At 34.1% G+C, this 16,123-nt stretch overlaps 2 protein-coding genes and 1 long non-coding RNA gene across 3 annotated transcripts; 2 read left to right on the top strand and 1 right to left on the bottom strand.

Moving 5' to 3' along the window:
- The first annotated feature begins 1,546 nt into the window (after positions 1-1,546).
- On the top strand, positions 1,547-8,931 carry LOC144547338 (alpha-L-arabinofuranosidase 1-like). The gene is made up of 18 exons (XM_078295962.1): positions 1,547-1,667; positions 2,495-2,713; positions 2,871-2,925; positions 3,566-3,768; positions 4,236-4,357; positions 4,487-4,640; positions 4,731-4,800; positions 5,006-5,151; positions 5,378-5,423; positions 5,526-5,578; positions 5,706-5,850; positions 6,843-6,961; positions 7,203-7,274; positions 7,350-7,453; positions 7,813-7,869; positions 7,967-8,159; positions 8,463-8,606; positions 8,694-8,931. The coding sequence occupies exons 2-18, from the start codon at positions 2,537-2,539 to the stop codon at positions 8,799-8,801; spliced, it is 1,968 nt and encodes a 655-aa protein (XP_078152088.1). The 5' UTR covers positions 1,547-1,667; positions 2,495-2,536; the 3' UTR covers positions 8,802-8,931.
- A 531-nt stretch (positions 8,932-9,462) lies between these two features.
- LOC144547556 (aladin-like) lies at positions 9,463-10,098 on the bottom strand. Its single transcript, XM_078296232.1, has 3 exons — positions 9,945-10,098; positions 9,775-9,862; positions 9,463-9,693 (listed from the first exon to the last, which is right to left on the bottom strand). Exons 1-3 carry the CDS (start codon positions 10,064-10,066, stop codon positions 9,631-9,633), a joined length of 273 nt encoding a protein of 90 aa, XP_078152358.1. The 5' UTR covers positions 10,067-10,098; the 3' UTR covers positions 9,463-9,630.
- A 4,781-nt stretch (positions 10,099-14,879) lies between these two features.
- On the top strand, positions 14,880-15,403 carry LOC144547279 (uncharacterized). The gene is made up of 3 exons (XR_013509063.1): positions 14,880-14,982; positions 15,091-15,190; positions 15,292-15,403. It is a non-coding gene; the product is annotated as an uncharacterized LOC144547279 (long non-coding RNA).
- The last annotated feature ends 720 nt before the right edge of the window (positions 15,404-16,123 follow it).

Raw genomic sequence — 16,123 nt, 5'->3', positions numbered from 1 at the left:
TTTTTTTTTTTTTTTTTTGAGAGAAGTGGGTATACCCACCAATTTCCATTACTAAACGAAAACCATAGTACATCGTTTTTGTTACCTGGGCACCATTACATTGGGAGTCTCTACATTAGCTAACAAAACGAAATAAGAAACAAGCATACAAAAGTAAGGCATCAAGATAATACCCACTTGTATAGGCAACAACAAAACAAAGTAAAGAAATTAACATCTCCTAGCCAACTAATCACATAGACCGTTTGGATTTTGAAAACTCGAATATTGAGCCGTAGCATAGAGGCCACTATGCTATCCATAGCACCCCAGCCTAACTCTATATATATATATATATATATATATATATCAGAACAACTTCAATGAATTCTTCGGAAAATCATAACCTACGTTATGTATAATTAATGTTTTTCATTTTCTTTCTTCTTTCTTTTCTTTTTGGAGAGCGCGCTTTCTGCTAAACTTATGGTTTCCCTTGTCATATAGAAAATTATGTATACAATTACTGATTTTTTTAAAATATAATTCCTTTTAATTATTTCAACGAAATAAGAAATTAGAAAACTAGCCTCCACCGATCCTAGAGATTGGTGTAGCAAGAAAAACACAACCTACACTAATTCTAGGGATCGATGGAGTCAGTTTTGCACCCGCCACCGCATATGATATTATAAATTTGAAAATAAAATAAAATTTAAAAAGGTAAATATGATATTATAAATTTGAAAATAAAATAAGTAATATTTAGTTTTTTAAAAGCTATACATAAACTTTTTCAAACATTAAAAAGCAGTGTCGTAGAAAACGTCTATTTAATCGGTCAATTAGAAAACTGGTGGCGGTCCAGTCTGTTTTATGTCATGTATTTTTACAACCAATTAGCTAATTATTTGTAATTATAAATTATTCCTATACATTTTTAATTAATCGTTTAACATTATTCTGTCGGTCCGACGACTGCATTCATACAGGAATGTCAAAAAGAAAACTGGTGGCGGTCCAGTCTGTTTTTTTTTTCCCCCCAAATTTCCAACCATTTAATACTTATCGGATTGTCAGTGAATATGTTATAGTAGAAGAGTGAAATAAATACTTCTGAGTTCTGACCTATCAACCATCTATCTGTATTAAACGATTTGTTGCACGGGAATGTCCAAAATTGGAGCGGCAGATTCTTATCTCCGAAATTTCACTGTAACTTGGGCCCACTATCCAAGATCTTTCATCTGTGTCTCCTGACTCCTGGAGCGCCGAATCATATTCCCACCTCAATAATTTTTGAATTTAATCATTCTCTCTTCTGGAAAACTCAAACGCAGAAGCAACAAAGCGTGGAGAAGCAGGCATTGTCTTTGATCTCATCTGATCTATTCTGTGCTGTTGGATCAGGATGCAACGGTCGAGATCTATGATATCTGCCCGACATCGGTCTCTTCTCCTTCTCGCCTTGCTCAAGCAAGTGCACCGTGGCCATGGCATGACTTCACAGTCTCTCCCTTCAAGGCACCGTTCTTCACTATTTAAGCAATATCTCAGTGAGCTTATTATTCTCGCATTTACATACTCTTTGGCCTTCTCCACGGGAAATGGTTGTTCAAATTTGAATTTCGAAGGTGCTAAATTGGTGCAAGTTTTGATTTTTCTGAGACGATAGCTTCAAGTCCGAGGTTTCTTCAATCAATTGTTCAAAATTGGACAATAACTTATTAAACTTTGTTTTGTGTGTGGAAAAGAGAAGCAAGTGATTTTAATTGTATCATCCAGGGGCGAATGTAAGTGGAACAAATGGGGGTCAATTAACCCCATTCATTTTCAAAAACTAATTATTATATATGATACTTTTGTTTATTTTATTTAACAGTTAAATGTTAAAGGTACCTATGAAATGACCCCCATAGATTTTCTGAAATTTTGCATAGTTGACCCCATTCATTTTTTAAGAAAAAAATAGATGACAAGATGTGTATAAATCGGGGACTTATAACAATTTTGCATACTTTTGTATGCTTTTGACCCTCATTGTTTAATATTCTGCCTCCGCCCCTGGCCAGGGGCGAATGTAAGTGGAACAAATGGGGTCAATTGATCTCATTCATTTTCAAAAACTAATTATTATATATGATACTTTTGTATATTTTATAGTTAAATGTTAAAAGTACCTATGAAATGACCCCCATAGATTTTTTGAAATTTTGCATAGTTGACCCCATTCATTTTTCAAGAAAAAAATAGATGACTAAATGTGTATAAATTGGGGACTTATAACAATTTTGCATACTTTTGTATGCTTTTGACCCTCATTGTTTAATATTCTGCCTCCGCCCCTGGTATCATCCCATTTTATAATTGACAATATTATTCTTAACAAGATAAAGTCTTTCAGTTGTAACGGTATTACCAACATGCAGTGCAAAGCCGTGCAATCCTCTACATTATCCATTTTGAAAAACATTTTCATTTTATTCATTTTCTCTTTGGTTCTATTAATACACAGGTGTCTTTGGCTCCTTTGACTGGGAAAAGGTGGCACTGAATTATGGATTTCAAAAGGCGGTCTCAATTTGTTGTAATTTATGCTCTTTTTGTAGTATGCATTATTGCCAATTACGGTGTTTGTGAATTGAAGGAAAATAAAACTGCAACTTTAACCGTTGATGCTTCATCTCAATCTGGCCGGAAAATACCAGACACACTTTTTGGGATATTTTTCGAGGTAATATTTGAACTTTAAAGAGCATTCACTAGCCAGTGTTAATTTATTGGTTCATTTTGGACAGAATTGAATTAATTTTTTGCTAGTACTTGGTAACTTCTCAGTATAAGAATGTACACAATTGGTACAATTTGTATTTATAAAAAAAATTATGTAGGAGATAAATCACGCTGGAGCTGGTGGAATTTGGTCTGAACTTGTCAGAAATAGAGGTACTCAGCATGAACTATTTTTTATTTAGGTGATATTTTTTTTTTCAAGGTTCTAATTAGTGATTATCACGTCATCGTGGAAAGGCTAAAAAACCGCTATAGCTATGCTATTGTGCTGCTATAAAACTTCTGATAGCGCTATAACTTTTAAGGTCCGAAAATGCTACAACTAGCTATTTAGAATACTGTTTTTTTTTCATAAAAATAAAAAATAATAACAACTTCCAGCAGCTAAAAATTCCGCTCATTTTCCATGTTTGCTTTTGCCTAAATATGTTCTCTTCTTTTTAAATTTTCTTGTCCTTCTGCAACTTTTGATGCTTAATGATTAAGAGGGCTTGAGCAGTTGAGCCTAATTTTTTTTCTCAAGAATTTTCATTTGTGTTTGATTCATTACAGATAATTTATGTCCTTCTATCTGTTTCAAATATATATGACAAATAAATAATAAAATAAACCATAATAAATACTTGAATAAGTAGTATGGTAAACAGTTAAATTATGCATGCATTCCTGGAGGCATTCTGGTAATTTGAGTTAAAGTTTTATGCTCTATTGCTTCCAAACTTTTTGCTTTCTGAAGAAAAATATTGTTTAGAATATTAAAAGATAGGATCCATGACATCTCTTATCTCTTCAGGGTTTGAAGCTGGAGGTCAAAATACCCCATCAGATATTAGCCCGTGGGCCATTATTGGAAATGAAACAACCGTCTTAGTTGGTACCGACCTTACCTCTCCCTTCAAAAGGAATCCTGTGGCGCTTAGAGTACAGTCAAACTGTGATGCCAGTGCATGCCCCTCGGCTGGTGTTGGCATCTACAACCCTGGTTTCTGGGGCATGGTATACGTACTAATTGATATATTTTACACTAATATTTCACAATTGGGAAGAGGGGGGGGGGTCGTTCCCCTATTGATCTTAGTATTATTACTGATATAATACTTTCCTGCTTGGCAAGTTATGCTCTAATATAATAAACGCTATATGCTATTTAGATGATCTAATATTTGATATCGGAGCCTCAGTCACGTACTAATTCAGTGTTTACCAACATAAAGGGTATAATTGAAAATAGTTTTTCTCCTTACTGGTTTTGTACCAGCTTGTAGGGGGATCTGACCTGACAGAATGACAGGTCATATTCAAAGATCTCTATCTGCCATCTTTTGAGCCAAAAATGTGTCCTTCATTTGTGACCTGGCTTCTTCTAGTCATTTTTTATTTAACTTTACTTAACCTTTTATTTTCATGCATATATATATTTAAAGGTTCTTTTACTAATAGTTCATCTTGGGTATGATTTTCAGAATATAGAAAAAGGAAAGGGATACAAGCTGATATTTTATGTCAAATCACTGGACTCAGTTGACATCAATGTTTCAGTAATGAACTCTGACGGATCACAGACTCTGGCAACCACTAACATTGCGTAAGAATGAACTTCTGTGTGTGTTACTGCCACACCTTTTTCGTACAATACATGACTGTTACAGTTTTGAAATTATGTCCATACAGTCCTTTATTTTTGTAGGTACTTAATAACCCTTTTTTTGTGCAGAGTTTCTGCTTCTGATGTATCAAACTGGACCAAGGTACAGTTTGAGTTGTTTGCTACTGGTTCCACAACTAATGGACGCCTCCAGTTTACAACTAAAAAGAAAGGGGTTTTCTGGCTAGACCAAGTCTCCTTAATGCCTATGGACACTTACAAGGTACATTGTGGCTGGTTTAAATATATTTGATACCTCAACAACAATTGCTTAATTTTTAATCTCTTTGGACCCTTCCTTTATTTCCGGCAGGGAAATGGTTTCAGGAAGGATCTTCTTTCCATGGTTGCTGATCTGAAACCTCGGTTCCTTAGGTTTCCTGGTAAGAAAATTTTACTATCTTTAAAAGATTCAATAACATGCATGTCGAAACTGGTAAGTGCTGGTATCTTCCCAGGTCATTATTTTACTCTTCTTCATTCCCAGCTTTGACACCTTACCCAAAAAAACCAATAAAAAACATAAAAACTTTCTGTTAAGTCCTCTTTAATTTAACTTCTTCTTTTTTTCAATTACCGTGATGTTAGGGGGTTGCTATGTGGAAGGGGAGAGGCTATGGAATGCATTCAGATGGACGGCAGCAATCGGCCCGTGGGAAGAGAGGCCAGGGCATTTTGGGGATGTTTGGAATTATTGGACTGATGATGGACTAGGCTATTTTGAGTTTCTTCAGGTATGAGAAAATTGACTGGCTTTACTGTCTTACGTAACCAGCTATCCAATCGATAAGGTTTAGATCTGTCCTGAAGCATACTATCACAATAACTTGACTAATCTGGGTTGGGCATTTATGGATCCAGTAAAAAGCTGGGTTGCCCAAAACCTTTATATATATCTGACCTGCTTGAATGATTGTTTTGATGTCTATATTTTCTTATGTACTTCATGATTTGTTGTAGCTTTCGGAAGATCTTGGTGCAGCTCCAGTGTGGGTTATAAACAATGGTAAATTTTCGTTTATGTCCGTAACTCTGTTTTATGTAAATAAATTAATTGTATATATAGATGGAGTGAATTTTTTAATTGTTTTTCTTGCTTGTGTTGTAGGGATCAGCCACCAAGATTCTGTAAATACCGCAAACATAGCACCCTGGGTCCAGGCATGTATTTGGAAGTCTTAAACTACTATTTGATTATCATTATACCTTAGCCAAGCAATTAAACTTTTCAATTGGATACATTGTTTTTACAAATTCAACTTCTTGGTATATGATTTTTTTGAAATAGGATGCCCTAAATAGCATAGAATTTGCAAGGGGAAGTGCTGACTCAACATGGGGCTCAGTTAGGGCTTCAATGGGTCACCCTGAGCCATTTACTTTGAAATATATGGCTATTGGCAACGAAGACTGTGGCAAGCCCTACTATACAGGTTTATTTTCTATCTTTTAATTTACTTTCTTCAACCATTTTTTTTTTATCAAATCATTATCCAAATCTTTAGCAATATTTGCAAACAAATAACCTGCTGTTTTATACTTGTGCTTAAGACATACTGTATTTAGGATCATTGATTGCCAGCCAATTTAAGTCAAGCAAAGAGTACCCCCTTAAATATTTCATATCAACTCAAGCACATCTAGTGGTAACCAGTTCATGCAAAACATGGTACTCAAGAGTCAACACTAAGAGGGTAATGGATGTGTAAGTCAAATTTATATATTCATAGAAAGGAGGGTTCAAGTGATTCAGTTTCTTTCGCCTTCGAGATAACTCCACACTTTTTAAAATAGTAATAGAAAAATATAAAACTCCAATGACTAAACAAAATTATCTTTCCATTATCTATATAATTTTCTCGATGTGCATGCAAAGATTAAACAATGTCACATCTAACAGTTTAAATTTTGTCATTTGAGTACTAGGTTTTTCATTATTAAAAATTTATAGCAGAATAGAGACAAAAAAAATGAGGATTTGGATCCTATATTCATTGTAGTATACCTGAACCATTACTAGGGTTCTAAAAATGTGCTGTGACTTGGGTCACGTGCCGTGCCGTGACTGCTGCAGTATTATACGTGGCGTGCTGTGACAAAGTTAGGAAGGATGGTCACGGCACCGTGACCACATGTGACGTGTCCAAACGTGACTGGTCATGTTTGGTCCTAATTACACGTGACCACGTACTATGCTGTACAGTGATCAGACCTTTTGCATGCCGTGCCAATTTTTTTAAAGATGGCTACATCACACGAATGGTCACGCCGTGACTTTTTGAGATCCCTAACCATTATCCTAAGCTAAAGCAAATATCTTGATAACTAAAGTAAAACTTTTATTTTACTTCGTGAAAGGACTAGAGTTAGTGGGTAGTATAGGACTAAATAAATCAAAGTAATGCTTATTTTTAATTTTGTGCAGGAAATTATCTCAAGTTCTACTATGCAATAAAGAATGCATATCCAGATATGAACCTTATAACAAACTGCAATGCATTGGGCACCACACTGGATCACCCTGCTGATTACTATGACTTTCATGTTAGTATCCAAACCTTAATTTCATATAAACTTCCGAATAGTTTCCATAATACGAATATGTAAACCAGCTTAAATTGGTTTTACATAACTTAAACCAGATAAAACAGGATTATGACTGTTGCCTGAAATGGTCAATATTTAACAGAATTTACCTTTTCCATGTATGGTAAAAGTTTAAAACTTCATAACAATAAATACCAATTATTTTAGTAAATTTTATATTTACGTTCTTTGTTAACAGACATACACCACAGCTAATGGTATGTTCTCTCAGAGAGGTTTATTCAACAGTGCAACAAGATCTGGTCCAAAGGTTAGTTTAACATATCAACATTCATTCAATTTTCTCAATTACGAAAGGTCGTCTGATTTGTTAATTTTTTATTAGGCTTTTGTCAGTGAATATGCCGTGTGGCAAAGTGATGCCGGCAATGGAACCCTTTTGGCTTCATTAGCTGAGGCTGCTTTTCTGATCGGACTAGAGAAGAACAGGTTCTTTTTTTTTTCTTTTTTTTTCAATCATGTGTTCTTATGAAAAATCATCAAACCATCCAATAGTGTAATGCCAGTAAAGCATTCTTAATTTAGCACTTGGTAGTTGGTCAATCTCATTTCTATCCCATTTTAAGAACTAATAATTATCAGATGAAACAGGTTAGTAATAGAAAAACAATGTAATAAATAATAGCAAAGTAAAATAATGTATACATGTATATGCAGCACAGCAAATTTGGCTGCTCATGAAGTTCTGCGAATGATTTCTCTTAAATAATTCATGCATATAGTTTAAGGAGTTCTGTTGTAGTTTATGAATGAAATCAAGTAATTAAGTCTTTGAGTTTCCCATGCAGTGATATTGTGGAGATGGCAAGCTATGCTCCGCTCTTTGTAAATAACAATGATCGAAGGTCAATTCAGATGCTCATTTATTTAAGTCTAACCTTGTAATAATGTACATGTAAAATGTTTGATTTATGGTGTTTTGTCAAAACAAAAATGGAACAGGTGGACTCCAGATGCCATAGTATTTAACTCGGCAAACATGTATGGCACGCCTAGTTACTGGATGCAACAATACTTCAGGGAATCAAGCGGTGCCATTTTTAACCCTACTACTATTCAGTCTGACTCAAGCTCACTCGCTGCATCTGCAATCACATGGAAAAGCTCAGATAATTTGAGTTTCATAAAAATAAAGGTAAAATTGTAAATTACTCTGTTTGACAATAATATAACAGAAGAAAATATAAAATTTTGACGAAATATTGGGGTTTAATACCTCCTTTTGGATGAAAGTATACCTCTTTTGATCTATAATAATTCCTTTATTTCATATATTGCAAATTTCTGATCCGACATTCCTTCTTAACTTTCTGATTTATTGAGAGGGTTTTTGCATTATTCTCACTACACTTATTCAGAATGGTGGGTTATAAGTATAACACATACCCCTTACTGAAACTACTAGAAAACTTAGTTGCCATTCTTATTCTTTTTGCAGATAGTTAATTTTGGAAGTGATAGCATGAATATCACGATTTCTGTGTCTGGATTATCATCTTCAGTAAATGCACTTGATTCATCCACAACTGTTATGACATCTAGCAATGTGATGGATGAGAACTCATTTTCAAACCCTACAAAGGTACAATCCTTGGCAACCCTTGGCTAACATCACTTGTTCTATAATATAGCAATCAGTGTTCTTTACTGAAATTTTATGGTACTGTAGGTGGTACCAGCACAGACTGCTTTGGCAAATGCAAACACACAAATGAACGTTGTGGTCCAGCCACATTCGTTGACATCTTTTGACTTGGCACTTGCAGCTGATGTGTAAAATTACAGAAGAAAGGGGAATGGAGGTCTAAAGGGGGAATACAAATTAAGTTGGCAGTCTTCCCGTGTATTGTAATAAAAGACTGCAAGTGTATTGTACATAATGCCAGTTTAAAGATGATTGTTAATAACTTTGTTATATGTTTTGTTGTTCGAGCAGTTTTCTATAAACATGCATAGAGTTTTGAAGTTGATTGTTGTAAAATGGCCTTTTAAAACTTATCTCAAACCATATCAAAGTTATTAAAAGGCCATTTTTCAACAATAATAATTATCTCGAAATAATAACAATAATAATCTCAAACCATAGTCCCAATAAGCAGCTCCTTCAAAAGAATATAAATAAAATAGTAACTCGAAACCCTAATCGCAACAGAATAAGAAAACTACATTCGTAAGGCTAAATAATATAGTGACTATCTAGCATACTAGCATAGCATGTGGGCCAACAAAATGATTGTAATTTGGAAGAGTTAAAAAAGGACCACAGTCCAATCAAAGGTAAAATAAAAAAATATTATCCAACCCTCCTGTTGGACTTGTTGCCTGTCACATAATAGAAACTAGAAAGAATGCTAATATACCTTGCAATGGATGTACAACTTACAAATAACATACAAGCACTCAAACAAATAAAAAAAAAATTAGACAAATCCAAAATGTAGAACTGGGACATGCAAGGAGATCTTATATAAAACTTCACAATACCGTCAACAAATGAAATTCTTTTAAGATACCTAAAGAACTAAAGAGTGAGAATGATAGTTTAAACCAAAAATAATATACAAAGAGAAGTGAAAAGTATAAACTTTTTGCATCATGCCCCCAAGTCAAGAAACTACATGCGAGCGCAAAATCAAGGGGTAAGTACAACACAAGCCCCTACTCCAACACTGCACGTTTTAAGATTTCACAAATAAATATACAAGAATATTTTCTCAATTATTGAAATGAAGTAAACGTATTTATCTTACCACTGACAAAAGTGGGCCCTGCATGAATTTGTTATGGAATGCAAATTCCACAGGCTTTGCATTCTCTCCAGGCCCTCTAATAAATCCTCTGGAGCAATTCAAGAGATAATTTTTGTGTTAAAGTAAATAACACAAGTAAAATATAAGAAATTAAGTATTCATGTACTCACATCAATGACACACTGACTAGTGGGGCCCGCCTAACATCATACACTGCAATCAGGCCAGCATACTTCTCATCACCATTCTTATATGATAGAGCCAATCTCTCTCCCGTGGAATCCCAAGCCATTTTTTCTATCCCTCCACTAAAGCAGAGTAAATATATAATTAGTTTCTGCTTTAATGATACCAATAAGTCTATAGATTTGATATCCTTCTTTTTTCCTAAATCATGATAGTTTTGATAAGTTTGCGTCAACCAAATTTCAAAAAAGATTTATATAATGTCTAAAATTGTTTCGGTAACTCTATGAACACACAGATAAATTAAGCATGTGTGCATGGTTTATTTATCTAATATGTTTTATTTGTATGGTTTTCACAAATTTTACAACTTAATAATTCATAAAATTTATAAATAACTTTATTGTTTGTATTATGATTAGTTATTTGATATATTATTTAAATTACAGAAAATAAATGAATTACAAAGTTGAAATCTCCTGAATTGTTAATTGTAGGATCCGCTGCATTAGTATAGTAGCTACATAGTAAAGACTAAAGAGTAAAAACTGCATGCAGCATACCCATTTCCCCAAATTTGGGGAGCATGTGAACTCGTCGATGTGGCACTGGCGCGCAGTCAATTTAAGACTTTAAATCTAATCTTAGGCTTAAGCGTGCAACCTTAACAAAGACAAAGTTGCGTCTCAACTTAATTAATTAATTCCATACCGCTTGTTTTCTTCAGAAACAACCCGATCGATGTCATACGCAATAAATAAATGTCTCATTAACACATATTTTTGGGTAGGTTCCTTTTGTTTCCGGCAAAAGGAACAGCTAGAGCTAGAGACAGAGATAGGAATATATATAAGAGACAAAAGGAAAATTATGATTAAGATAAAATTGTCTGAACCACAACCACCCACCTCAAAGAAATCGTACAAGGGTCGTCAACAGACAACACATGGCCACATGGGTACGTTGATATTTGTTTAATTAATGATTCATACATGATTGCATATTTAAATAGATTGGCATTGAGTTAAGTTTCAAAAAATAGATTGGTACATACATATATAACTCATATCAGTTGATCCGATCCAGACCAAGTTTAAATATGGATCGATTATTCTTTAGTCCTAATTATATATACATCAGAACAACTTCAATGAATTCTTCGGAAAATCATAACCCACGTTACGTATAATTAATGTTTTTCATTTTCTTTCTTCTTTCTTTTCTTTTTGGAGAGAAGAAATTGGACAGCTTTCTGCTAAACTTATGGTTTCCCTTGTCATATAGAAAATTATATATATATACAATTACTGGATTTTTTTAAAAATATAATTCCTTTTAATTATTTCAACGAAATAAGAAATTAGAAAACTAGCCTCCACCGATCCTAGAGATCGGTGTAGCAAGAAAAACACAACTTACACCAATCTTAGGGATAGGTGGAGTCAGTTTTGCACCCGCCACCGCATACTGCACAAAAGGCTGAAACAGACTATTTCTGCCAGAATCTGGGACCGAAATAGGTGGTTTCTGCCTGAAACAGTACAGTTTCAGCCAGAAATTGGTGAACTGGAAATAACTCAGTTCTGAATAGGTCAAAACTGGTTGTTTCTGTCAGAATCTGGGACTGAAACTGGTGATTTATGCCTGAAACAATACAGTATGCTGTGGCGGGTGCAAAACTGACTCCATCGATCTCTAGGATCGGTGTAGGTTGTGTTTTTCTTGCTACACTGATCTCTAAGATCGGTGGAGGCTAGTTTTCTAATTTTCACGAAAAGAAGACTTGTTTCCTTGAAATAATTAAAAGAAATTCTATTTAAAAAAAAAAATTCAATTACTGGGTAATATTGGGAGCATTCGCACAACATATTACAGTGCGTGCTATCGTTCTTCCAATTTTGTTGACGTAAATTAATACTCCCTATCATATTATACATCTAAATATATATAAGAATCGAATGGGTATATAAGTACGATGTTTCTACGGAGAGAGACACATTTGCAATGATAGTAAGGAAATATCTAAAAAAAAATATGAACGTGGGAATTTACATAAATCGTTGCTTCAACTTTTTTTTTGTTGGTTTGAAGCCCGTGAGCACTTTTATTAAACATAACTTCAGTTTACATATTACAACAATATTATTTACTATGTGATATTGGAGCAAACCAAATAGAGTACCATAATAATTAGCCCATCCTTGTATATATATATACAACTCTTTTCAACAGGACACGGCATGTCCATCGATCTTTTATTTGTTAGTTAAACTGATCATAATTAACTAAAAGAAGTTCATAATAAGTATTGATCTTGAAATTTTAAATTAAACAAAATATTATAATTAATAAAACAAGTTATAATCGTTATATTGTGTGAATGACTATACAATCACTAATTATTAGAAGTAAATTGATAAGTACGACATATATATATATATATATATAGAGAGAGAGAGAGAGATGGGCTATGGTGCATTGCAATGCATGAACCCTTTTATGCATTGCACTATAAATCATGGATTTAAAGTCCAAACGACCGATCCGAACCGTTCATCTTGTTCTTCATATTAATATGTGCTTGGGGACCAAATTTTACATTTTTTCGAATTTTTTTACTATTTATTAAGCAATTTTGAAAGTCGCTGATCTGATGGTTCAGAAAATTTTACTGTTTTTTACTGTTTACAGCAAAACAGCAATTTTCAAAAATGCTTAATAAATAGTAAAAAAATTCCGAAAAATATAAAATTTGGTCTCCAAGCACATTTCAATATGGATTAAACATCTAACGGTTCGGATCGATCGTTTGGACTTTAAATCCGTAATTATAGTGCAATGCATAAGGGGGTTCATGCATTGCTATGCACCATAGCCCATCTCTCTCTCTCTCTATATATATATATAGAGTTAGGCTGGGGTGCTATGGATAGCATAGTGGCATCTATGCTATGGCTCAATATTCGAGTTTTTAAAATCCAAACGATCGATCCGAACCGTTCATCTTATTCTCCATATTAATATCTGCTTGGAGACCAAATTTTACATTTTTCTGAATTTTTTTACTATTTATTAAATATTTTACAAAATTGTTGATCCAACGGTGGCTGCACAAAACAGTAAAACCGTTGGATTAACAATTTTCAAAGTGGCTTAATAAATAGTAAAAAAATTCAGAAAATTATAAAATTTGGTCTCCAAGCATATATTAATATGGAGAATAAGATGAACGGTTCGGATCGACCGTTTGGATTTTGAAAACTCGAATATTGAGCCGTAGCATAGAGGCCACTATGTTATCCATAGCACCCCAGCCTAACTCTATATATATCTCCCTACCTTATTAAGGAGCTTAATGTCTAGATCCTGCAAGGGTTGTGATTAAAAGTTAAATTTTCGGAATTAATATCAGCCATTCAATTTTCAGATCACATACAGCAGAATTTTCTAAATTTTACTCTTCAACACATAAGACCCCACTGTTCGCGCCACATAGGATCCCTAAAAACCTTTTCTCTTCACCCCGTTCTCTTCCTTCCGCTCCGTCTCTTCACCCCTCTTGCCTCCTCTCACTTCCACGCTCCTTCTCCCTCTGATTTCCGACCAGAAACAAGCAGGGGCTTTCGGTAAATTTGGTAACAGTAGACAGATTCCCTGGCCTGAAAACCTATGGTGTGATACCGGAGCGCCTCGACTTTGCATCGAAGGGTCTCAACTCACCGCACATCCGAGTTGAGAAGAAAAAGAAATGAAAAAAATAGGGAGAATTAATTATTCTCTGGGTAAATCCGCTTTTCAAGCATCATATCAATATTCTATTTGTAGTTTGTACATGTATCATGTGTGGTAGGCAACAGTTGGGAAAATTGAAAATTCACAGTTTGGAGGCAGCAAACTCTTTGACCGAATTTAAATTCAATTGATTAAGATCTACCAAAGATGATTAAGTAATAAACAAACAGTGGCTGGAGATGGAGATGGAGTTGGATGTTTTTTTTTAAACGGGAACAAACACAGTTACAAAACAGACTGTCAGAATAGAGAACTGCTGGTTCCTGAAATTTGTCAGTTACAAAACCACCTGTTCATCATAGTCCCTGAGACATAAAAATTCTGAAATTAATTAGACATAAAGTTCAAGTATTTATGGTCATTTCCATATAAAGAACTCCAAATTTGGCCCAGCCAATTGCTCTCAGAAAAAATCACAATTCAGACTGTCAGAATAGAGAACTGCTGGTTCCTGAAATTTGTCAGTTACAAAACCACCTGTTCATCATAGTCCCTGAGCCATAAAAATTCTGAAATTAATTAGACATAAAGTTCAAGTATTGATGGTCATTTCCATATAAAGAACTCCAAATTTGGCCCAGCCAATTGCTCTCATAAAAAATCACAATTCAGACTGTCAGAATAGAGAACTGCTGTTTACCAGCAAACACTCCTTCAAAAAACCTTTAATCATAGCATGTTATTCCTTTAGTGAGTATGAGGAACTTCATCTGAGCCGAAGCATCAGGTTTCTTTTTCTTTGAAAAGAAGGGATTTATCTTCAAACAACCTAAAAATGTTAATGCTTACTCCATAATTTAAGAAGACTCCAATTTTTCTAACCGTCTTTTTAAATCTGTTTAGATAATTTTGATGATGGCGAATGCAGCTACAATGCATCATCATATGATAATGCTAATACATCCGACCCATTTGATTTTTAACTCTCGATTTTTAAATTTTAGAGAGAGAAAATGTTAGCGAGGGTTCCATGTCAAATGAGATCATACGTACAGGCCAATATAAAAATTGGTGATATGTATCGCATGGAACACTTCCGTGTCGAACCCCTTCCATTGGATGGTCTCAAATTCGAGAACTATAAACTCACGAATGATGATTTCATGATTGCTATTGATGAAAGGCGAACCACTCTTGTTACTCTTCAAGTCGATCCAAATTTTGCAATTTACCCAACGCCACAACCCATAGATCAAATTAAGGCGATACCACGCGGCAAATATCTCACAGGTAATTAACTTGTGACTACCTATTTAATTAAATATCTTAATCTTAATCTTAATCTTAACTATCATTACTAAACTATATAATTGGCAACATATATTGACTTTGTTTTAGATGTTCTCGGTCAAGTGAGTTATGCTCACCAAGTGAATTTCGTCGAATGGAGAGGTCGAGAACTTGTGCCTTCCGTTAAGATATATCTATTTCATCCGACGTGAGTAATAATAATAAACAACACTTACTAATTATAATTTGAATATTTCAAATCAAACATTAAAGGTTCACATAATTGCTTACAATGTTTTCAATGTTTAGAGGAACTGTCATTCCATTGTTGATGGTAGGCAAACCCTTCGAGAACAACCCGGGAGTCCTCCAAGCTATTGAACAAAAGTCTATTATTTTCGTCACTCGGGTGAAAGTACTTGTTGATACACCGTGTATGTAACAAATTTATATCTTTTATGTTTATTTGAAATTTTAAAAACTAAATTTAAACTAAATAAATAAAAATATTTTACAGATAATCATTTGCTTGCCACGGATATTTCCACTGTCCATTTTAATCCGCAGATGCCAGAATACGAAGAGTTGAGACTTAGGTACTTCTAAAATTAAAATATCAAAATACTCTGTCTTAAATTAATCAAATTGAAGTTCCTTGATTAAAACAGTTTGTTTACTATGTACAGGCTCAACATGCCGTGAGGTGCTACCAAATTTGGTGTCAGGCTGTCAGCGTATTGAAATTACTTACTTCAGTACTTTTAGGTTGTTTGTTTTGTTTTAGCTTTGTATGTTTATGGTTTTTATTAGAGAATGTTATATTTTTTTATTTCTATATTCAATTCAGAAATAATATCTTTGATTTACATTCAGCGATATTTATTTTCTCTATTTTTTATGAATTTTTTTTTTTAGTAAATTAGGTTTTCTACTACATAATTTGCTCCCGTTGCTGTGCACGGGCACGATTACTAGTATTTTTAAACGGTTCGGATCGACCGTTTGGATTTTGAAAACTCGAATATTGAGCCGTAGCATAGAGGCCACTATGTTATCCATAGCACCCCAGCCTAACTCTATATATATATATATATATAGAGATGGGCTATGGTGCATTGCAATGCATAGGCCATGGTGTGCA

Source organism: Carex rostrata, chromosome 31 (assembly GCF_964058835.1).
Source record: "Carex rostrata chromosome 31, lpCarRost1.2, whole genome shotgun sequence".
Classification (NCBI taxonomy): Eukaryota; Viridiplantae; Streptophyta; class Magnoliopsida; order Poales; family Cyperaceae; genus Carex; species Carex rostrata.
This window is presented reverse-complemented; position numbering and strand designations above follow the sequence as displayed.